A 25,298-nucleotide genomic window follows, 5' to 3' on the forward strand; every position below is an offset into this window, starting at 1 on the left:
CTAACAAAGCTTAAAAACAAGCCTTAAACTGTTACTAAATAGTCCCAGAACAAATCATAACAGTACTTAAATAAAACACAAAAACTATCTAGCAATCGACAAAGCAAAATTCACAATGTCTGGCACCCAATAAAAAATTACTAGGCATACAAAGAGGCAGACAAACACGATCCATAATGAGAAATCAACTAACAGAAACAGATGCAGAAATGTCATAGATGTAGAGTCAAGTAAATAAAGACCTCAAAACAGCTGATACAATCAGATACCATAAGTTCAAGAAGGCAGAGAAAAGCATAAACATGTTAAGGAGAGACACGGTCGATACTTTAAAAAACCCAGCTGAACCTCTAGAGGTGAAAAAAGACAATGTCTGAGATGACAATTTCACTGGATAGGATTAACAGCAGATTAGAAACTGTTAAAAAAAAAAGATTAATGAATTTGACAACAGCAACTTCAGAAACTATCCAAAATGAAGTAAAGTATTTGAATAGGTACCAGTGTTTCAAAACTCTCTAAATGACAGGGTTTGGACTATAATTCACCATGCAGGCATTACAAAATTAATAAAATTCTCTGTGTAGTAGTTCAAAACATTGTATGTGGATAAGCCAACTTTATAGGTAAAGATGAAATATATTTACCACCCAACATATTCTAATCAGTTTCCAAAAGTTCTACCAACCTTTCTATATTCACCAATGTCAAAGTTATATATACAATTTATAGGTGAAATCATAGATCTAAGAAGTTTAATGTGCCAAGATATAGATTTCCAATTTTTTATTTAAATTCTTCCTCATTGTAACTTGATTTCTTTCCAAATCTAAAAAGCTTTCAAGTCTTGTGCTTTTCTTTTTGCTTGACTGAGTATTTTTGATGTGCTTTCTGCACCAAGCTGAGGGTCATGTTAGATTTAAAAGGAAAGCTTCACTAATTAAATTTAGCTTATGTGGAATAAATAATTCAATAAAGAGCTACAGGTTACAAGTGTCTTTTACATTTCTGTTTCGTACATTTAGTGGAGTGGACCACGATGCTTTAGATGTATGACACTCAGAGGGGCTATCATCTCTACCTGTTTAATTACTGGCTGATTATTTAAATGATGAGTATAGTGAAAAAAAAAAAAGCAAATAACTACCACCAGTCGATACTGCACACTTAAGAGGAAACGATCTTGTTTAAAGCTACAGTCTGACAGATATTAGTAAGCGCATGAAGTTGTGAAGAGAAATGAAAAGATTTCTTTAAAATGTCATGTCAGAGTTGGCAGAGCTTTTTACTATTAAATCAACCAGGAGATAAAAATGAAGGAAACAGTACAAAAATGTTGTAGTAAAGCAAATAAAAGAAACAAGTTACTGTTAGTAGAAAAGTCGTTCTGGCCAGTAGAGTTTGACTTTCATTCACTAAAAGGATCCCTGTCATTGTAACAAGACTGTACAGCATCTAAAATACTATCAGACTCCAACTGTGTACAGGGAGTTAGGGAAGGGTAGTTGCTGCCTCAAAAACAGAAAAAGTATTACCTGCTAACCTCTGAGATCTTATCTGAGGAACAAGGAGAAAATTTGCCCTCTCTAGCTAAAAGCACATTTTTTTTTTTTGTTTTCTCTCAAAGGTAGCCTTCTGATTTACCTAGCTTTTTGTTGGTGGAAGAGAGTGGAAAATCTTCCATCCCCAGATTTGAAAACTGAGGTGCTGTGGTAGGTCTTGAGAGAGATTTTGCAGCATTCCTATTTTGTTGAGAATTCTGAGTAGACTGCATAGTCAAAGACTTAGGCTCAAAATCAGAGATGCCGTTCTCCAGCATGGACCCTGTCAAAGAAAGGCCAGTATTTTAGAGTAAAAGTTAGGAGGAAATCAATCAAGCAGTCTTAAGTATAAACAAATAAAAAAGGTAAAAATGTTTCAGGTAAAACTACGCCTCTGAAAGGTTATGAACAAAAACAACTGACAAAATAGAACAAAGAGCAGAATCAGATGGACGAGACTATCAGGAGCATCTGGCTCAGCCCTAAACTTCATCCTGAATGAAAAGGATGAGTCTGTGTTAACCCATCTCAAGATAAGCTAGCTTGTTCCCTGTACCTTGGTAGCTCTGGGCACAAGGAAGCACTAATTTCTTATAGCTTCTGTAAGTTATATTGAGGAAAAAAGAGTTTTACACTGTTCCAGGGAAGGAAGAGTTTTATTATTAATCTATTTATTTATTAAGTTTTTTAAAAAAGTTATCTCTACACCCAACGTGGGGATCGAACTCACAATATTCAAATCAGGAGTTGCATGCTCCACCAATGGAGCCAGCCAGGTACCCCAAGAGTTTTAAAAGCTTTAGGGAAAGCACAAAGAGTTAGGATATCAAAGAAGAGCTAGCTCAGGGAAAAAAAAAAAAAAAAAAAAAAAAGGAAGCCACTGACTATCTTTGGTTTATTTGAGGTTATAGCGTAGGTGCTATATTTTTCTCTAAGTCTTTTTGTGTGTGCAAGCTAATCAATAAAAGAACATCTGAGAAGTACAGAACTTTTAAGTTGTCATTACATAATAACTCTAGCAGCAACAGAGCAAGTGGAAATGGATTAACAACCAAGTAATTAAAAAGCCAATTTTAAAAGACATATATTCCCAGTATCTTCCCAACATTCATCAAAATGGTTAATAAAACAAAAAATGTGCAAGATATTTGAATTGACAACATTAATCTTAATTCTTTACTAGAAAACAAATGTGGGACAATAAAAACCAACAGTCTACTTCTCATGAAAGCCATGGGATTACAGTTACTATTATATATTCCTCACTGTGTTGGACCCTAAAATAGTAACATCAACATCAATTCATCATCATCATTGTCCTTAATAATAAGCAATTTAAAAAGTCTTAAGGTCACCTTCTATAATCTCTAACTACTGAGGGATTATTATGTTAAAAGATTTCCACAAGACTGACTTAAACTAAAATTAAAATATAAGACAATGGAATAACAACTATATTTTCTAGGCCTTTGGTAACTACAGTTGACCCTTGAACAATGTGGGGGTTAAGGGCACTGACCCCCTCCCTTGCAGTTGAAAATCTGTATATAACTTTGACTCTTCCAAAACTTAAGCCTACTGTTGATCAGAAGCTTTACCAATAACATACAGTCAATAAACATGTTTTGTATTTTATATGTATTATATCCAATATTCTTACAATAAAGTAAGCTAGAGAAAAGAAAATGTTATTAAGAAAACCATTGGGGAAAAAAAATCATTAGGAAGAGAAAATATATTTGCAGTACTGTATTATATTTTTTCGGGGAAAAAAATCCACAAATAAGTGGACCTGCATAGTCCACACTGCGTTGTTCAAGAATCAACTGTACAAAATTTGACTCTTTCATATAAAAGGCAACAAAAAGTAAAAAATAAAAGACTAACTAAATTCAATTTATTGATTGCTTTTTCAACCAGGAAGTCCCTATATTTTTCAACAGAAAACAACTTTTCAAAGACCTGTTAATAAACTCACCTGTTCTATCCAGCACATCTGGTGTAGTAGACTCAGGATCTTCCAATTCTCTGGCATCTATTGAAAGTGTCTCCATACCTTCACTGAGTGAGTCCACAGACTCAGTATCATTGATGGCACCGTTGACATGGTAACCATTAATACCACCTTTCTCTGAAGAAGGCACAGTCTGTTCCTCTTGAATGGAAACCGATTTACTGGAATCTGGGATACTGTTACTTGCTTCTGCTGTAGGCTTTGGTTTGCTTTTCTTCTTTTTGTTCTAATGGTTATTCAAGATTTGAAAAAAAGAAAAGAAAAAGAAGACCCCACAACCCACAGAAGTAACTCTAGCTACCCAAAGGTAATCAATGTTATTAATTTCTCGTATGCCCTCCCCAAAATTGAACACAGTCTTGTATATTTTGAACTACTGGCTAAAATAAGTATGTAAAATACTTTGGATAAACTCAAACACATAAATATAAAAAATGTATGCATGGAAAAACCCACCAAATCAAAAGATAAATTACAAAATGTGAAATACGTCCAACTTATATACAAAAAGTTAAATTTATACAGAGCTCTAACAAAAAACAAACAAAACAACAGCCCAATAGAAAAAAATGGTGTAGGATACAAACACATGGAATGAAGTGCAACCTCAGTCTAATAAGAGACATAAATTAAAACTGCACTGCAGAGGATTCTGGGACAATGACAGAGGAGGAAGCACTAGTAATCTGTCTCACTAGACAATAATTACACTGGCAGAATCTGTGTAATGTAACTATTTTGGAACTCTGGAGTCTACTGAAGACTTAAAATTTGCAGGTGAAGACCTGGACAGTAAATCGTGGTTAATCTCAGTCAGTATCAGCTCCTCTCATAGAAGCAGTTACCTTAGGGTGCAGGCAGCTGTGCACCTGTTCTTGGAGCAGCTCGCACACATTGTGGGAGCCAGGGCAGACAAAAAGGACCCTGTCCTCCAAATTTTGGGGATCTGCACTCTGGTCCCTGCTGCTTTTTTTGATCACAGGAGTGTAGACAAAGACTCAGGCATCCATTGTTATTGCACCTTCTCCCATTGTTGTAAGCCCTGCCAGCTTTGGCTGAGTGACTTCCAGGGAAATAAAAAGAGCAGTGCCCCCAGAAAGCAAACAATAATAAAAAAATAGCAAATCCTGAGGAAGGGGCAGAATCTGATTTCCAAAGTTATCACATTATTAGATTCAAATGTCCAGTTTTTCAACATAAAATCACAACTACAAAAAACAAGTATGATTTACTTAAAGGGAAAAAATCAACAGTAACTGCCTTTGGTAACCAGAAGGGAGGTGGATAGGGGGATGGGTTAAGTAGGTGATGAAGATTAAAGAGTGCACTGGATGATATACGGAAGTGTTGAATCACTATATTGTACATCTGAAACTAATATTATGCTGTATGTTAACTGGAATTAAAAAAAAACAAAACAACTGTCTTAAAGATACTCAAAAAATTAAAAGAAGATCTGGACAAAGCCAAGAAAACAAAGTATGAACAAAATGTAAATGTCAATAAAGAGATAGAAAACCTAAAAGAAATTAGTTAAGAGGGGTGCCTAGGTGGCTCAGTTGGATAAGTGTCCGACTTCGGCTCAGGTTATAACCTCAGGGTTTGTGAGTTAGAGCTGAGAGCCTGCAGCCTGCTTTAGATTCTGTGTTACCCTCTCTCTCTGAATGCCCCTCCCCCCACCGCCCTGTTTGCACTCTCTCTCAAAAAATACATTAAAAAAATCCATAAGGGGCACCTGGGTGGCTCCATAGGTTGAGCATCCGACTTCAGCTCAGGTCATGATCTCGTGGTTCATGAGTTCAAGCTCCACATCGGGCTCTGTGCTGACAGCTTGGAGCCTGGAGCCTGCTTCAGATTCTGTGTCTCCCTCTCTTTCTGCCCTTCCCCTGCTCACACTGTCTCTGTTTCTCTCAAAAATAAATAAGTGTTCAAAACAAAAACAAACAAGTGATTTCACTTATAAAAAAAATTAAAAAATAAGAAATTAATTAGGAAATACTGGAGTTAAAAAATAGAATAACTGAAATTTTAAAATTCACTAGAAAGATTCAAAGGCAGATTTCAGCAGCAGAAGAAAAAAAATCTGTGAACTTGAAGATTGGAGAATGCAAATTGTAAAGTCTGAGGAAGAGGAAAGAAAAAAAAAATTGAAGAAAAGTGAACAGAATCTAAGGGACCTGTGGGACACCAAAAAGTAGACCAATATACACATCATGAAAGTCTGAAAAGAAGATAAAGGGACAGAAATAATATCTGATGATATCTGAAAAAGAAATACTGGCTGAAAACTTCCCAAATTTAATGAAAAACATGAATATAAACACCCAAGAAGCCTAATTAACTCTAAGTAAGATGAACTCAAGGAGACTCACACTGAGACACATTATAATCAAACTTTCAAAAGACAGAATCTCGAAAGCAGCAAGAGAGAAGTCACTCATCACATACAAGGAATCTTCAATAAAATCATCAGATTTCATCAGATTTCTCATCAGAAACATGAAGGTCAGAAGGCAGTACGTGGATATACTCAAAGCGCTGAAATAGAAAAGTATGGTCAACCAAGAATCCTATAACTGGCAAGACTATCCTTCAAAAGTGAAGGAGAGGGGTGCCTGGGTGCCTCAGTTGGTTAAGTGTCTCACTCTTGATTTTGGCTCTGGTCATGATCTCACAGTCTATGAGACTGAGCCCCGCATGTCAGACTTCGTGCTGGTCATGGAGCCTGCTTGAGATTCTCTGTCCCTCTCCCTTTAATCCTCCCTGCTCATGTACTTTCACTTCCTCTCAAAAAATTAAAAAAAAAATTTTTTTAAGTAAAGGAGAAATTAAGATATTCCTAGATAAATAAAAGCTGAGGAAGTTCATGACCACCAGATCTGCCCTGTAAGAAATGTTCAAAGGAGTCCTGCAACATAAAATGAAAGGACACTAGTCAGTAATTTTAAGCCATATGAAAAAATAAAAATCTCAGTAAAGGTAAGTACATGAGCAATTATAAAGGCCAGCATTATTATAATGGTTTGTAACTATATATTTGGTTTTCTGCATAATTTAAGAGACTAATAGGTTAAAAAAAAACTATTAATCTAAAATCTACTTTGGTTTGTAACTCCAGATCTTATTTGTACATAATTTAAGAGACTAATGCATTTAAAATTTTTTTAATGTTTTATTTTTGAGAGAGAGAGAGAGAGACAGAACTCGAGAGGGGAAGGGCCAGAGAGAGAGGGAGACACAGAATCCGAAGCAGGCTCTAGGCTCCGAGCTGTCAGTACAGAGCCCAAGGCGTGGCTCGAACCCAGGAACTGTGAGATCATGACCTGAGCCAAAGTCAGACGCTCAACCGACTGAGCCACCCAGGCGCCCCATGAGACTAATGCATTTAAAAGAATTATTAGTTTGGGGCACCTGGGAGACTCAGTTGGTTAAGCATCAGACTTCAACTCAGGTCATGATTTTGAGGTTCATGAGTTCAAACCCTGCATCCGGCTCACAGCAGTCAGTGCAGAGCCCACTTTGGATCCTCTGTCTCCCTCTCTTTCTGCCCCTCCCACACTATTACTCTCTCTGTCTCTCAAAAATAAACATTAAGAAAATAAAAATAATAAAAAAAATATAAGTAAATAAAAATAAAAGAATTATTAGTTTATGCTTTGGGGAACACAATGTATTAAGATATAATTCTGTGACATCAACAACCAAAAGAAGTGGGGATGGAGCTGTAAAGGAACAGAGTTTTTGTATGTTATTGAATATAAACTGGTATAATTTCAAATTAGTGTTAAAACTTTAGGATATTAAATGTAATCTCCATAGTAACCACAATGAAAATAGCTATAAAATATACACAAAAGGAAATGAGAAAAGAACTCAAACATTTCAGTATAAATAACAGATTAAACTCAAAAGAAGACAGTAATGCAAAAAATGAGGGATAGAAAAAAAGTTAAAAACAAATGGAAAACAAATAGCACAATGACAGAAGTCCTTCCTTATCAGTAATTACTTTAAAGGTAAACTGATAAAACTCTACAATCAAAAGACAGAGATTGACAAAATGGATAAATACACATGATCCAACTATATGCTGTTTACAAGAGACTCACTTTAGATTCAAAGACACAAATAGACTGAAAGTGGAAGGATGGAAAAACGTATTCCATGCAAATAGTAACCAAAAGAGAGCTGGGGCTATTAATATAGCCTTTAGACTTTAAATAAAGCCTATAGACTTTAAATTAAAAAAGGTTATAAGAGACAAAGAAACATATTATGTATTAATAAAAGGCTTAATACAACAAGAAGATATAACAATTATGAACATGTGTACACCTAATGACAGACTATCAAAATACGTGAAGCAAAACCCAGCAGAATTAAAGGGAAAAACGGTTGTACAATAATACTTGGAAACTTCAATATCCTACTCACAACAATGGACAGAACAACCAGACAGAAGATAAGTAAAGAAACAGAGGATTTAAACAACGTGACAGGGGTGCCTGGGTGGCTTCAGTCGGTTAAGCGTCCGACATCGGCTCAGGTCACGATCTCGCGGTCTGTGGGTTCGAGCCCCACGTCGGGCTCTGTGCTGACAGCTCAGAGCCTGGAGCCTGTTTCAGATTCTATGTCTCCCTCTTCCTCTGACCCTCCCCTGTTCATGCTCTCTCTCTCTGTCTCAAAAATAAATAAATGTTAAAAAAAAAAATTAAAAAAAAAACCAACAACATGACAGACCAACTAGATCTAACAGACATAAACAGAACACTCTACCCAACAAGAGCAGCACAGCACGTATGCTCTTCTTGAATGTACATGGTACATTTTTCAGGATAGACCATACATAAGGATACAAATGAAGTTTCAACAGATATTTTAAAAAGATATGTATCATACAAAGTGTCTTCTCCGACCAAAATGGGATAAAGTGAGACATCAACAAAAGGAAAATTGGAAAATTCATATTATGGAAATTAGCACATTTTTAAAATTTATGTCTCTTTAAAAAATGTTTATTTTTAGAGAAAGAGAGAGAGAAAGGAGAGAAGGAGAGACAGAATGTGAATGGAGGAGGGACAGAGAAAAGGGAAAGAGAATTCCAAGCAGACTCCACAGTGTCAGCACAGAGCCTGATGAGGGGCTTGAACTCACAAACCATGAGATCATGACCTGAGCTGAAACCAAGAGTCGGATGCTTCACTGACTGAGACACCCAGGCGCCCCTGGAAATTAGCACATTTTTAAAGAACAAATGGATCAAAGAAGAAATAACAAGGGGAATTAGAAAATACTTAGAGATGAATGAAAATGAAAACATCACATACCAAAACTCAAAGAGTACAGCAAAAGTGATGCTAAAGGGGAAACTGCTAACTGTAAATGCTGACATTAGAAAGTATTTATATATATTATATATATATATCTTACATATAATCTCAAATTAGCAACTTAACTTTGCAGTTAAGGAACTAGAAAAGAACAAACTAAAACCCAAAGCTAGTAGAAGGAAGGAAATAATAAAGATCAGAGCAGAGATAAATGAAATAAAGAACAGAAAAGCAATAGAGAAAAATCAATGAAACCAAAGGCTGAATCTCTGAAAAGATCAACACAACTGACAAACCTTTAGTTAGAAAGGCTAAGAAAAAAAAAAGAGAGAAGACCCAAATTACTAAAATCAAAAATGAAAGTGGCGATATTACTATAGATTCTACAAAAATAAAAAGGATTACAAGAGAACACTTTGAATAACTGCATGCCAACAAAGAAACACAAAACCTACCAAAACTAAATCATGAAGAAATGTAGGAAATATGAACAGACCTATAACTAGTAAAGAGACTGAATCAGTCATCGAAAATCTCCCAACAGGGGCACCTGGTGGCTTAGTCAGTTAAGCATCCAACTTCAGCTTAGGTCATGATCTCATGGTTCACAAGTTCGAGCCCTGCACTGGGCTCTGCACTGACAGAGTGAGGCCTGCTTGGGATTCTCTCTCTCTGCTCCTCCCCCACTCACGCTTTCTCTCTCTCAAAATAAATAAACTTAAAAAAAAATCTCCCAACAAAGAAAAGCCCTGGATGCAATGGCTTCACTGGTGAATTCCACCAAACACAGAAGAACTAATAACAATTTTCAAAAATTTCCAAAAATTGATGTACTATAGTATCATTTTTCATTTTGGACTAGCAAAGGTCAAAAAGAGTTGACAGGGTTGAGAATATGGAGAAACAAACATTCTTCTATACTACTTTGTGGGAATGCAAAGTGGTACTCTCTATGGTCATCTGGTATGGTAGTATTTATCAAAATTACAAATGCACATATCCTTTGATCCAGCAATTCCACTTCTAGGAATTTATCCTAGGCGATACTGACACATGTACAAAATTATATATAAGGTTATTCACTGAAATACTGTTAATAGTAACAAAACATTGGCAATGACCCAAATGTTGATCAATAAAGGACTGGTTAAATAAATTATGGTGCATCCAAGCAGCAGAATGACTTTACATCCTTAAAAAGAACAAGACAATTCTTTATATGTTGACATGGAATACAATCTAAAATATATTACACGAAAAAAGAGCAGGCAAAGAGAAGAATATATATTCATGTTTGCTTATATATGCATAAAGTATCCCAGATAATACATAAGAAATTGGCAATACTGTTTACCTCTGGGGTGGGAAGCCAAATGGCTGGGGAATAGGGAAGGGATAAAGATGTTTCAGTGTATTATCTTTTATAGCTTTGAATTTTGAGCCACATGAATATATTACCTATGAAAATAGAAAAATTAAACAAAAACTCCTTTGCCTTTTACCTTGACAAACAACAGCTCTAGTAGCAATCTTAATTCTATTTGTAAGACTAGGGGCCCCTGGGTGGCTGAGTCAGTTGAGCGTCCGACTTCAGCTCGGGTCATGGTCTCACAGTCTGTGAGTTCGAGCCCCATGTTGGGCTCTGTGCTGACAGCTCAGAGCCTGGAGCCTGCTTCGGATCCTGTGCCTCCCTCTCTCTCTGCCCCTCCCCTGCTCATGCTCTGTCTCTCTCTGTCTCAGAAGTGAATAAAAACATTAAAAACAAAAACAAAAAACTAGACTGACATTACTGAATCAATTTTTCCCCAATCCCTTTTATCCCCCCAAACGTTTTCGATGGCCCTAACAGGAGCACTGAAGGTATTCTAGATATAATTGTCTCCTCCCCACAGCTTTCATTTCTTTCTCTTAACTACTTTCCTCCATGTGAACTAAGTTTTCACATCACTGCTCCGCATATATGATAACTATCTTAGTAACTGCTCATGGTCACATCCTATTGAATTAATCCCAACAGTTAACCAGACTGGATTTGGGCATTTGGGATGGTCAAACTGAAGCCATTTTTCTTTCTTTAAATTTTAAGAAATTTATTTGTCTCCAACATATGCTTTTCCAGCTTCAAGTATATCTTATATCACTAATAACTTATTATCCTGGGGCAATAAATTAATACACTGCTGTTCTTCATAGCACACATAGCTATTTATATTGGGTGAAAAAAATGGGAAGAAGTTAAGCAAATACTCAAAATTACAGGTATAGAGAGCGCTTCAGGGGAATCAGTAGAAGTACTAGGTTCCACTTGGAAAACATTTCAAGAGTCATTAGGGCCAAACCTGGTTTGGTCAAGACCTAACAGAACTCCTAATGAAGTGATTTAGAGTCATCAAGAAAGGATTCCAGAACTGCAGCACTAACTGAATACAGGAAAAGAGCATCCCAAAGAGACTATTATTCCCAGAGATACCTGATTAAAATCTGTACTTTAAACATTTTCTAAAGGAGCTAGATTTATTTACTTATCTTTAAATACTTATTTATGTATTTTGAGAGAGAGAAAGAGAGAAGGAGGGAGAGGGAGAGAGAGAATCCCAAGCAGGTATCGTGCTGTCAGTGCAGAGCCCGATGCGGGGCTCAATCTCATAAACCGTGATATCTTGACCTGAGTCAAAACCGAAAGCCAGACGCTTAATGGAATGAGCCACCCAGGTGCCCCTAAAGGAGCTACATTTACAGTAAAGAGCTGTGGGGAGCATTTTGAGATGAGCCAGGCATCCTTTAGGGAAAGCATTCTAGTGTTTTTTTTAATTTTGTTTTCAATGTTTATTTATTTTGAGAGAGAGAGAGAAAGACAGACAGACAGACAGAGACAGAGACAGAGCATGAGTGAGGTAGGGACAGAGAGAGAGGGAGACACAGAATCCGAAACAGGCTCCAGGCTCCGAGGTGTCAGCACAGAGCCTGATGCGGGCTCGAATCCATGAGCCATGAGATCATGATATGAGCCAAAGTCAGACTTTAATCGACTGAGCCACCCAGGCACCCCAAAAGCATTCTAGTTTTAAGTGGATAAGGAGCAGGGAATGAGCATGTTAGATATTGTATCAGGTACTTATATTTGCTGAGTATTATTTTCCTATTTTAGAGATGAACAAACTAAGGCATACAAAAGTTAACAATACTCCAATGTTACAAAGCCAGTTAAGTAGTAGAACAGGATATAAATCCAGTTTTGATTAACTCCACAGCCCAAGTGACTTCTACCTCCCTAAACTGAAACATAAACCCCCTCTGCATAGCTAATAGTACAAAGCCCCTTTTAAGGCTTTAAGTCAAAGCTCATTAATATCAGAGACTATATATAACACAGTTGTCTGACCTAAAAATCTTAAGCTATTTTAACTGATGTACAATATGAATGATACTGAAAACCTCTGGACTAGATCACTTTCTTTAGAGGAGCTCTGCTATCCTCGACATGCTCTCATTTCATCCGTAATATTACCTCAGCAACTACACCCTGGCAAAGTCATTCTGTTTCCTGCCTTAAATCACACGGAAGAGACTGTGTGGTACTCTATGTACACAGCTGTGTTTTAATGTCACAGAAGACTTTTTTTAACCACATGAAGTGAAGTGGCATATGTAAATCTTTTCTATGTAAGTCTTTTCTTTCAATTATGTTTGCAGGGCCTAAAATTTACAAAAACATTTTTTTAATATTTATTTTTGAGAGAGAGAGAGAGAGAGAGAGAGAGAACGCACACGCATGGGCAGGGGAGGGTCAGAGAGAGAGGGAGACATAGAATCTGAGTTGTCAGCACAGAGCCTGACGTGGGGCTCAAATTCACGAGCCATGAGATCGTGACCTGAGCTGAAGTCGGAAGCTTAACTGACTGAGCCACCCAGGCACCCCAGGGCCTAAATTTTTTAATGATAAAAATGCCAATACCATGCTTGTAAATTTAATTCATTTTTACCTTTTTCTTGCCTGTTACTGTCCATTCTTTGAGTACTTCACTGGCGCTACCTGTAAAAGAAACCAACTACAGATTTTCTCTCCTACCACATCCATGGTCAACAAGGTAATTAGTGTCCCTGCATTTTGTAATTGCTGGAGAATTTCCAAAGTTCCTAATAGGAAAGGTTAAGGTTCAAGTCTAAGTGCTAATATGATGAGATAATCCTATCATATTTACCTTTTGGAATATCTGTCCATTTAGACCCCCCCCCCTTCTCCATGTAATTTCCTTTGTAAGTTCTTCTAAGAAGAGAGAAACGCAGCCTGACCATTTGGAAGATTCTTTTATTTATAAAGCTTAGACAGTATACAAAGATAACTGGTTTTAGCCCAAATATGCTATCCTCTCCCCTCTAAAAGATCAAATACCATTTGGCTATGTTGCTTAAGAGAGAGCTATACACTATTCTAGACCCAAATACTAACATTATAAAGAAAACAGATGATGATAAAGAAAAACCTTACAGTATTTGGGTCTGTTTATTCTACACTGACAAATTCAGGACAATAGAAACAGGGAGACCTAATCTGACGTTGATATTTAACGAAGCAACAGCTTCAAGCAAAGTTTTTCTCAAAACAAATTATGTGGAAAGAAGTTTATAAAACACTCCTCAACTCTATAAACTGAAGCCTTGGCTAACCCCACCAATCTTCCATATGTCAGACAAGGAAACTCAAACCCTTACATTTGAATCACTTGCAGGAACCACACTAAATGGCAGAGCAGCCTGGAAGAGAATGTGGAGTCCTTGAATTTGACATCTGTTGCTGGGCTGCTGGATCACTGCTTTGTCACTAAGAGGTTCTTAAATTCTTATTCAACCCAATTCCAATCAAGTACCTTATACCACTAGCCATACTATTTGTTCTTAAAACCAACAGAGAACATTTTGAGTAAAATGATGGCATTTTCTCAGCTTGTCTTTTATTCTAAGATATCACATAGCTTATGAATGATACTTCTAGGGCTGAAAGAGGTATCTTTAAGAGATATCTTTAAAAAAAATGGCATGGTACATTATGTTATCCTGGGGTTCGCTATATCATCTATAAAACATCAGATTGCTGAAAGAATGTTAATAGAAGTTTGAAGCAACGTCTATTTGAACAAATACAAACTTATTAAAAAACGGAGTTAGGATTACCTTCCATGAACGCTTGTACTGTTTTGTCCACACAATTATCAAAGTGCTGCAAAACCAGGATGATTTCATTGTTGCTCTTATTGGGAACTATTGCACGCACTGCATTTATCTGGAAAAGATGACAGGGTTATTTAATTCTAACATCAGTTCGTCAATTGGCAACTGATGCCTATTATAGAAAATAACAGAAAAAGTGATGTTTCATGTTTAACAGTATGTATCACTCTTTAGTGACAGTGAGAGTACATACAACCATCTCACTGAAAATGATTAACAGATGAACGATAAGAGCACACAGAAAATTAATTTCAAAACTTAGAAAAGCAGAACATTTCTAGAAATAGAAGGTATGTGCCAGATTTTATTTCAAGAAAGGGTGGTTTAATTAGGTATCAGGTATTAATTTAGCATCAACATTTCCTCATCTCAGCATACTGTGGAGAAAGGTAAATAGTTTAACGAGCCACCAACAGTAACAACTTAGATTTTTCAGTAGCATTTTTCAAAAACTTTTTTTTAATAATTCAGAATTTATTTTTTTAATGTCTTTATTTATTTTTGAGACAGAGAAGAAGCGCAAGCGGGGGAGGGGCAGAGAGAGAGACAGACAGACAGACAGACAGATACAGAATCCAAAATAGGCTCCAGGCTCTGCGCTGTCAGCACAGAGTCTGACACGGGGCTCGAACTCACAAACTGCGAGATCATGACCTGAGCCAAAGTCAACATTTAACCAACTAAGCCACCCAGGCACCCCTCAAAAACATTTTTACTTCATATCATTTAATTATATAATAACACTATAAGGATAATTTATTATAAACTGTTTCAGGCATACAAAACATAATGGACATTCACTACATGATAATCAGCTTAATAAAATAAAATAGATGGCAACTGAGGCCCCCATGAAGTCCCTCATGAATCCCATCTCCCTCCTCTTCACAGAGATTTTCTGCCTTGAATTTGGTTTTATTCTGATACATGTTTTCGCACTTTTATGATGTATGTATATATCATAGGTAATATATACTATTGTTTGCTTTACATAAATATTATCATACAATACATGTGTATATGCAATTCGCTTTTTTCATATAACGTTTTTTTAGATTTTTGTGTGTGTTGATAAATGCATCTTTTATTTATTTGAACTGTTACACAGCATTTCCATTGTATGAATATAGCCAATTTATTCATTCTGTTGATGGGCACTTACATTGTTTCCAATATTTGGCTGTTATGAAAAATGCTGGAATGAATATTCCTATGCTAATTTGCTGCTGATTCTTCAGTGCCTAAAACAATGTTTATCACATTGTAAGCAATTAAAAAAAAGAAAAAAAATCATATCTTCTTGGAACAATGAGAGAAGGTCTCTATTGTGTAAAACCACTAGAATTCCTGAATATCAGAGCATCTACAAATTCATGACATAATGCCAAAATGTTCTTTAAAACAGATATGCCGGGGTGTCTGGGTGACTCAGTCACTTAACCGTCCAACTCTTGGTTTCAGCTCAGGTCACGATCTCATGGTTTGTGAGTCTGAGCCCCACACTGGGCTCTGTGTGGACACTACGGAGCCTGCTTGGGATTCCCTCCCTCCCTCTCTCCCTCCTCTCTGTCTCTCTCTCTCCCTCCCTCTTCCTCTCTCTCTCTCAAAATAAACAAATAAACTAAAAAAGAAATAGATATGCCAATTTTGTCAGACTTATTCCTAAGGATTTTTTTTTAAATTCAAGTATAATTAACATACAGTGTTATATTAGTTTCAGGTATAGAACATAATGATTCGATGATTCTATACATTTCTTAATGCTTATCAAGATAAGCGTACTCTTAATCCCCTTTATCTATTTCATCCATTCTCCTCCCACCCACCTCCACTCTGGGAGATTGGAGATAAAAAATATACTATTTACAACTGCTATTCTGTTTTCCTTTTGGTATATCAATTTAATACCCAGCAATTAAATGAATTAAAAGAATTTGATGAATTATTATAATTTCTAACTTTCTTAGCTTGTGTATGTAGATAGAAAATAATAGTATGGTCTACAAATAACAACCATTTTTTTCTTTCTTTCCAATCCTTCTAATTTTCATTTCTTGTCTCACTGCAAAATGTGAAATTGGCTATTTCTCCAAGAAGACCTGGCTCTTTTTGGTAGGCAGCAGTAGTTAGAAACCAGTATCTAAGAGCTAGGTATGTTTATTGTTACTGGGGAGTCATTATTTCTAGATTTTTTTCAGTGGATAGAGTTAGGAGATTTCATTTTTTACAACTTGAATTCAAAATAATACTTTCAATTCAAACATAACATTAAAAGGCTTTTTCTTTTTTTTTTTTTTTTTTTAAATTTTTTTTTTTCAACGTTTTTTATTTATTTTTGGGACAGAGAGAGACAGAGCATGAACGGGGGAGGGGCAGAGAGAGAGGGAGACACAGAATCAGAAACAGGCTCCAGGCTCTGAGCCATCAGCCCAGAGCCCGATGCGGGGCTCGAACTCACGGACCGCGAGATCGTGACCTGGCTGAAGTCGGCCGCTTAACCGACTGCGCCACCCAGGCGCCCCTAAAAGGCTTTTTCTTATATAATTTTAAACATATCTCTCTTCTCTGTATGCTGTTTCAGGTCCTAAAAACATTAAATTATTTACTAATTTGCTTTATTCTATAATATTGAAAAATAATATTAATAAACTACAATATAATGTTAATAATGATAAAACACACAATTTAAGATTTATTTTCAATCCTTTTGTATATTTTTAAAAGTCTGTTTATTTTTGAGAGAGAGCACAAGCAGGGGAGGGGCAGAGAAAGGAGACAGAATTCCAAGCAGGCTCTGTGCACGTGTTGTCAGTGCACAGCCCAACCCCAAGCTCAAACTAGTGAACTGTGATATCGTGACCTAAGCCAAAATCGAGTCAGATGCTTAACTCACTGAGCCACGCAGACGTCCCTCTTTGTTTTTTGAAATATCCCTCTTAAACATGCATAGTAAGAATATTGTGTTCAGAAGTCAGTGGGAAGATTTGTTCTAGTTCACCCTTTCCCTAAAGATGAAATATTTTTAGGATCTCAATTTCATGTAAGATCTTAGCTCCAATTCCTAACCTAGGACAAGCCTTGGGGCCCTGAGTGGTAAAACCCATTTGTTACTGACACTGGCAAAATGTTTCAGTTACCTAGCTCAGGCTTAACACGCTGGTTTTTAATGCCCTCTATATTTTTGGCCCCCAGGGATTTCCTTAACTTTTTTGTGTTGGGCTATGCATTTTTTAAATTTGTATTTGTTTATGTATGTATGTATGTATTTATGTTTTAATTTATTTTTGAAAGACAGAGCATGAGCAGAGTAGGGGCAGAGAGAGAGGGAGACATAGAATCTGAAGCAGGCTCCAGGCTCTGAGCTGTCAGCACAGAACCCAATGTGGGGCTCAAAACCATGAACCGCAAGATCATGACCTGAGCTGAAGTTGGATGCTTAACCAACTAAGCCACCCAGGTGCCCCTATGCTATGCATTTTTAAATCATGTATGTTACTTTTCATTCTGTATTTCTAGGTATTTTATAAGAGGAATGTTTTCAGGTTCTTCAGTCAACCATATTGCTTGAAAAGGAAGTACTTTTATATATGAAGAGAAGTAAAGTATCTTGTCTAAGTAATAAGCAGAGTCTGTATTACAACCTAAGTCTTTTTAGTACACTTGTTTTCATATCATTCTACCCTTTTTTGTTTGTTTGTTTCAGGCTTACTGAACAATGATAAGGTTTAAAACCATAGAAATGGGAAGGTATATAATGTGTAATCCAAAGAGGGCTAATTTGTAATATACATTTTTGAGATGAGCAAAATACTTAGTACTGATCACTATAAAATGAACTGTAGGCAAAACTTAGATACAATGATAAGGTAAGATTCTGATAACCTAAAATATGAAAGTGTTTATATTATTCAACCAATACAGTATATCTATGACTCTATAATCAACAATATACTTTTCTTAATAAGACAGAGAAAGCAATAAAGCTTTTATCTTATGTTTTTCTCAATAAAACTCATTAAGGGTTATATTACTAAAAACACTTGGTTTTCTTCCATAGGAATATTACTTGGAAGAGCTATTTATCTTCTTGCACTGAATTCTCCTGGAGTTAAGAATTCTCTCCAGATCAGGGGCACCTGGGTGGCTCAGTTGGTTAAGTTTCTGACTTTGGCCCAGGTCATGATCTCAACAGTTCGTGAGCTTGAGACCTGTGTACTGACAGCATGAAGATCTGGAGCCTGCTTCGGATTCTGTGTCTTCCTCCCTCTCTGCCCTTCCCCTGCTCATTCTCTCTCTCACTCACACACACACACACACACACACACACACACACACACACAAATAAACATTAAAAAAAAATTTAAAAAAAAATCCTCTCCAAATGAAAGATTCTATTCAAGTTGTTCCTTGAAGAATGTTGCCAAATGAGATACACATTTAGCCATAAGTATTATTTGTTATAATATTAACTAATATTTGTGATATTAGTTATGCAAAGAAAATCATATTTCACTTTCTAAATGAGTTTGTGTAGCCACTGATTGTATTAGTACCTAAATTTTACTGTAATATTCAAGCTTACTATCCACGGTAAGTAGTCATACCTTCTCTTTCATGTTCTCAAAAGCTCCTCCTTGGGCCAGTACAGTATTGGACTGCAAATCAAAAATGAATCCTGATGTATCTGAAAGAATAAGAAGGAAAAAATATATTCAACATGATCCAAAACTAATATGTGATCCATCCCCAAACCATACCAGCTGATTTCCTCCCATAAACAATTAACAACAACTTAGTTTTGTTATTTTGCAAATTCTGTTTTATATATATATATATATAACTTCATTTGGGTTAAAATTATAAAATCTGATTTAACTGAAACTGCCAAGAGCTTGAGAAAAACACTAAATACATCAACTATATTAGACTGTCCAGTAATCCTTGATATCTTTAACTATCCTATCTTAATTTAAAAGGCCCTTTTAAAATGTGGCAAGTAAATAGTTCCCCACGGTAAAATTTGACACTAATGAATCTGAAACTGTGAGTGAGCCTGAGAGCTTCTGTACCACTATTAATAACAATACATGAAACTAATTTCCATCTTCTAGACTGCACTACACATATCATGTTCTTAGACTACAAATCCCTGAATGTACATTCATGTTTGTATCCCCAACACAGTGCTTGATGAAGCAACGTACCTGAGTTTACACTACCAGCACAATACGGGAAAATTCAGTGCAAATTGACTGATTACAGAAAAGAGTTTGGCTTCCCTGTGCTTATAAAGAAAAGGTGATCTGCAAATTTAGTCAGTTTCTTTACCAGTGACTACGTAATCAATGAATTACCTCAGCCTTAACACTTGACAACCTGGTTTTATAATGAGATGCAATGGCAGGATATGGTTAGAATGCTTCCCAAGTTCTGATGTGGATACTCATCTGGGGAAACTTAGGTTCAAATGCAGGTTCTAGGGCGCCTGGGTGGCTCAGCTGGTTAAGCATCCGACTCTTGATTTCGACTCAGGTCACAATCTCACGGTTTGCAAGCCCCACACTGGCTCTGTGATGACAGCACGGAGTCTGCTTGACATTCTCTTTCTCCCTGTTTCTCTGCCCCTCCCCCACTCGAGTGTGTGTGCTCTCTCTCAAAGTAAATAAATTTTTAAAAATGCAGGTTCTGATTCACTAGTTTGGCTTGTCACCTGAGATTTATACTCTAAGGTAGTATCAACATTGCTGATCCATGCACCATACTTGGGAGTAGCTTGGGAGTTAGAATTTCAACAAAGCAAGTAAAAGGAGAAATTTTGAGAAAAGAGGCTGCTATGGTCTAAATGTTTGTATGCATCTCTCCTGCTGCTACACACTGCACCCCCCGCCCCACCAACACATAGCACTAAATTCATACGTTGAATTCCTAAAGTGTTAGTGTTATATAATGGTGTTATGGTGTTAGCAGGTGGGGCCTTTGAGAGGTGAATAGGTCACGAGAGTGGACTCTCATGATGGGATTAGTGATCTTGTAGAAGAGACCCCTCAGAGCTTTCCAGCCCCTGCCACCATAGGAGGACACAATGAGAAGTAGTCTATGACCCAGAAGAGGGCCCTCACTCAACCATGCTGGCACTCTAATCTCACACTTCCAGCTTCCCAAACCGTAAGAAGTAAATTTCTGTTGTTTATAAGCTACCCAGTCTATCACAGCAGCCCAAACAGAATTAAGATGGAGTATAAAAACTACAGTAATATTTTAGTACACTTTCCAAATTCTTTTGCTATGATTATAGATGTGTTTTAATTAAAGCCTCTTTTCAGGGATAAAAGGTAAAGCATATAGTCAATGGTACTGTAATAGCATTGCATGGTGACAGATGGCAGCCACACTTGTGGTGAGCACAGCATCATATATAGACTTGTCAAATCGCTATGCTGTACACCTGAAACTAATGTAACAAACACTGTGTGTCAGATATACTTCAAATAAAAAAATGAATAAACTCTTTTACAGCTTAATCCTGGTTTTCAAATACTTCCTAATTCCTATGGAAGACTGGTAATTCATAAGGTAGAATGATAACAGCATTTTGGTACCAGAAGTAGAAAAGAGGATATGAATAGAGTCAATGTCATTCCAAGAAAAACTATGCTTGCCAATTACCAATAAAACCATGAATTAATTTAGATTTAACTTCTGTAATACTGGCAGTTTTGAAACTATTACTTAAGTTAAAAATTAGGTTGCACTTACCACAAACTCAGTGTTTAAGCCTGAGTTTTCTAGATGACTATATAATATGGTTAATTCTCAATTATCTTTATTAACTGAAAAGAAACACAGTATATAAAGATGAAAATCCTATACGGTCAAAATACTATCCCAGCAACTTACTCAACTGCTATAGGTTAGTCAAATGATTTAACTTGGAGGTTATAAATACTCTCCTCCAAAGACATATTAATAAGCAATGAGATGATACAAAGGACATCGATACTCTTATTAAAGAATCACACCATCGGGGCGCCTGGGTGGCGCAGTCGGTTAAGCGTCCGGCTTCAGCCAGGTCACGATCTCGCGGTCTGTGAGTTCGAGCCCCACGTCAGGCTCTGGGCTGATGGCTCGGAGCCTGGAGCCTGTTTCCGATTCTGTGTCTCCCTCTCTCTCTGCCCCTCCCCTGTTCATGCTCTGTCTCTCTCTGTCCCCAAAAAAATAAATAAAAACGTTGAAAAAAAAATTAAAAAAAAAAAAAGAATCACACCATCAACTTCTTTTAAGAAAATGAGGGTAGAGTGAATGAAAAACAGCATTTTGGGGCCTATATTTAAATGAACTATTAGTATTACTAACTTCTTATACATTATCTAACACTTTATTTTTTCCTTTTTTTTTTAACGATTATTTATTTATTCTGAGAAAGAGAATGTGCTCTCGGGTGTGAGGGAGGGGCAGAGAGAGAGAGGGAGAGAAAATCCCAAGAAGTCTCCATGCTCAGAATGAAGCCCAACGCAGGCTTGATCAAGATCAGGATCTGAGTTGATATCAAGAGTCAGACACTTAACCAAACCGACTGGGCCACCCAGGTGCAAAAGAGGGATTTTTTTCCTTTAACAACACATTAGATGAGACAAAGTACCAGGCAAATAAAGATTATTTCTGTAAACACCTTCAGCTATTGCCCCTCCCCACCAATTAGCATAAGTATTATTAGGGTTTGTCTGGCATACATACCAGTTAGGATAATGATTAAAAATACATAAAGCAGCCAGGATCCCAAGAGGAAACAAATGGCACACTCAAATTGGGGAATCTGAGGAGAGTTTAATAAAGGGACTGTTTTCAAAGGTGTCAGTAAGGAGTGGGGAAACCAAAAGATACAGTGCAGTACCCTTGGCTAATAACAATAATCTACACTGTTACTCTGAGGTTTTAAAGAGGTTTAAGGAGGGGCGCCTGGGTGGCTCAGTCGGTTGAGCGACCGACTTCGGCTCAGGTCATGATCTCGAGGTCTGTGAGTTCAAGCCCCGCATCAGGCTCTGTGCTGACAGCTCAGAGCCTGGAGCCTGCTTCTGATTCTGTGTCTCCCTCTCTCTATGCCCCTCTCCCACTCATGCTCTCTCTCTGTCTCAGAAATAAACATTAAAAAATAAATAAATAAAGAGGTGTAAGGAGAAAGCAATTACTGGAAGCCAGAGACACAAGGCTCTTTCATCTTTGTTTCATCTGGTATGGAGAGGGCCAGAGGACTATAGCCAAGATCTTTGGTCAAAAGACAAGGTAAGCCCATAGTAACCCCCTCAGGAAAAGATTGGGAAATAAATACCACTACCTCACTGATCTCCCTGCCTCTGATCGCCCGCGTGTGTTGCCTACTGATCTAACCCAACTAGAAGCCGGAGGGCAAGAGAGCTGTTGCGGTAGTGCACCATACAGGGCAGTCTCCCAAGTTATAAATGCCAAGTTCATATTTACATTCTAAATCATAAGTTCACCAAAACTAAAAAGCAATAATTTAACATCTTAACTTGCCTACTCATCAGCTAATATTGCCTCTTTTAACAACCAACAACTCAAGTACACTCAAAACCCTGCCTCCATGAACTGGAGCTTAAGTGCCCCTCAGCATTATAGATAAAGTCATTTTTAGTTCCCATCAACAATATTTAACAATTCTCTTATTTTTTCATGCAAAGAAAGCTTAAGATTTACTTAATTCCACCGGTAGGAAATCAGTCAGGATCTCATCCTTTGCTATCTATTCTTTGATAGCAAAGTGTGTATGTATACTCTGCAAGAAATAAATTTTTAAAGAAAATGCACAAGACTCGTAAGTCTCACATAAGACTCATAAAGGATACAAGGAATTCTTAAGACTAAGCTTTCTTACCATTTATTTCACTCTATCAGGGACCACCTTTGAAGTTTCTTGGAATTATTTCAAATAGCATATATTTAGGAACATTTTGGATAAAGTATGTTATTTACAGGGTCACTGACATATTTGTAAATAATGCAGGCTTTGCTATTATTGTTTTTGCTGGCTTCAAAAATCAGGCAAAAGTCATTTTAAGCACTGAGGATTACACAGAAATATCTGAGTCTGATTATACCATGCATCATACCAAACTTGAACAAGTTTTCTTAAATTGAGGTATAATTGACATATATATAAAACACTATATTAGTTTCAGGTGTACAATGTAATGGGTTGCTATTTATATATATTTTGAAATGATCACCACAATAAATCTAGTTAACATTTGTCACCATACATACCTACAAAATATTTGTGACAAGAACTCTTATGATTAACTCTCTTAGCAACCTACAAATATGCAAGACTATTAACTAGAGTTACCATGCTGTACATTATATCCCTAGGATTTTTTTATAATTGGATGTCTGTACTTTTTGACCCCCTTTACCCATTTCATTTCCCATCCCAAATCCCCTCCCCATAACCATCAATCTGTTCTCTTTATCTACAAGCTTGGTTTCTTTTTTTTTCTTTTTTCTTTTTTTTTTTTTAAGATATCACATATAAGTGAGATCATATGATATTTTCTTTCTCTGACTTATTCACTTGGCATAATACCCTCAATCCACATTGTCACAAATGGCAAGATTTACTTCTTTTTATGGCTAAATGATATTCCCCTGTCAGAATTTCCTTCCTTTTTTGAAGTGGATTTATTTTGAGAGAGAGACAGCACAAGTGGGGGAGAAGCAGAAAGAATCCCAAGCAGGCTTTGCACGGTCAGCGTGGAGTCCGATGTGGGGCTTGATGTGGGGTTCAATGCAAGGCTCAAACTCATGAACCTCGAGATCATGACATGAGCTGAAGTCGGATGTTTAACCAACTGAGCCACCGAGGCGCCCTCCTTTGTTTTTAATACTGAATAATATTCCTGTGTGTGTGTGTGTGTGTGTGTGTGTGTAGAGAGAAGCATAGAAGGGGCTCAAAGCCAGGTATGGAATAAGTCTAAGGATTCTTACAGAAACTACCGAATTTCTATCTTTGAATTCAACAAAAACTTATGATTTTAGATTATGTTTTTCCATGAATATAGATGATGGTAAATTACTCTATTATCCCTTCTGACAAGTGAAGAGAAACATCTGGGAGGGAATTATAATACCTCCCAGAATACTTTAATTTTACAATGATAAGAAAATCAGTCATGGTATCATTTCTCACCCAAACTCACACAATGAGAAACCTACAGCAGAATCAAGGACAGACTCCAAACTTAATGCTATACATTAGTGTTGTAACTCACCACACACTAGTTCTCAAGTTGCCATTATTTTAACAGTACCTTGGTATATCACCTTTCTTCTATGGATCTCAGATTCTTGTTATTACTCACTGATATTCCTTACACATGCATAAAACAAAGGGGATAACAAAATTATTCATATTTCACTACGATCAAAGAGAGGCCACAGAGGTAAGATCTTCCGATTAAATGCAGATAAGCCCACAGGAAGAAAGCCTGGATGCACAGATTACCTAACAAGGGTGATGATCACTTGTCATATTTTCTCGAACTAGATCAGCTTCCTCTTAAAAATTGAAAAGTAGGGGCGCCTAGGTGACTCGGTTGGGTTGAATGTCTGACTCTTGATTCTGGCTCAGGTCATGCATGATCCCAGGGTCATGGGATTAAGCCCTGCATCAGGCTCCACACTGAGCATGAAGCCTGTTTGGGATTCTCTCTCTCTCCCCTCCACTGTCCCCTCCCCTGCTTGCATGATCACACACATACTCTCTAAAAAAAAAAAAAAAAAAAAAAAAAATCAAAAATTAAAAAAATTTAAAGGTAGACTCAAGAGTTTAAGCGTGAATTCTTACAGAATTCTTACAGAAGTTAATCTCACGAACAGTTAAATAACCTAAAGTTCTCCTTTAGCCTGAACACAGCCTACATTCAATCACCTAAAAGAAAACAACCAGTGTCTTGAAATTTTTTTCTCATGCCAATTTTGAAAATAATCCACGTATAAATCACCAATAAAATGGCAGATAGAGTTCAGTTTCTTCTTGTGCACTAATTACAAATATGGGAACAGGAATTATATTATATAAATGTGACTGCAAATAAAAGAAAGTAATTGTCACAGACATGACTAGCTATGAAGCCTAGGGTATATTCACAACCTCAAAACTGAAGAGGCCAC

The 25,298-nt window shown here is 36.8% G+C and overlaps 1 protein-coding gene across 3 annotated transcripts in view; it reads right to left on the minus strand.

Moving 5' to 3' along the window:
- The window catches only part of SPATS2 (spermatogenesis associated serine rich 2), a 148,380-nt gene that overhangs the window by 24,907 nt on the left and 98,175 nt on the right, over window positions 1-25,298 (minus strand). For 2 of the 3 annotated variants that reach the window (XM_086713488.1, XM_086713489.1), the window contains exons 3-7: window positions 18,719-18,798; window positions 14,058-14,166; window positions 12,869-12,918; window positions 3,520-3,781; window positions 1,645-1,824 (exon numbers count right to left, since the gene is read on the minus strand). In XM_086713488.1, coding sequence (XP_086569614.1) covers window positions 1,645-1,824; window positions 3,520-3,781; window positions 12,869-12,918; window positions 14,058-14,166; window positions 18,719-18,798 — 681 coding nt within the window. Of the gene's footprint in view, window positions 1-1,644; window positions 1,825-3,519; window positions 3,782-12,868; window positions 12,919-14,057; window positions 14,167-18,718; window positions 18,799-20,870; window positions 20,894-25,298 lie in introns of those variants that run through there. The other variant, XM_086713490.1, reaches the window with a different exon arrangement.

Source organism: Puma concolor, chromosome B4 (assembly GCF_028749965.1).
Source record: "Puma concolor isolate L17-30 chromosome B4, mPumCon1.1.hap2, whole genome shotgun sequence".
NCBI lineage: Eukaryota > Metazoa > Chordata > Mammalia > Carnivora > Felidae > Puma > Puma concolor.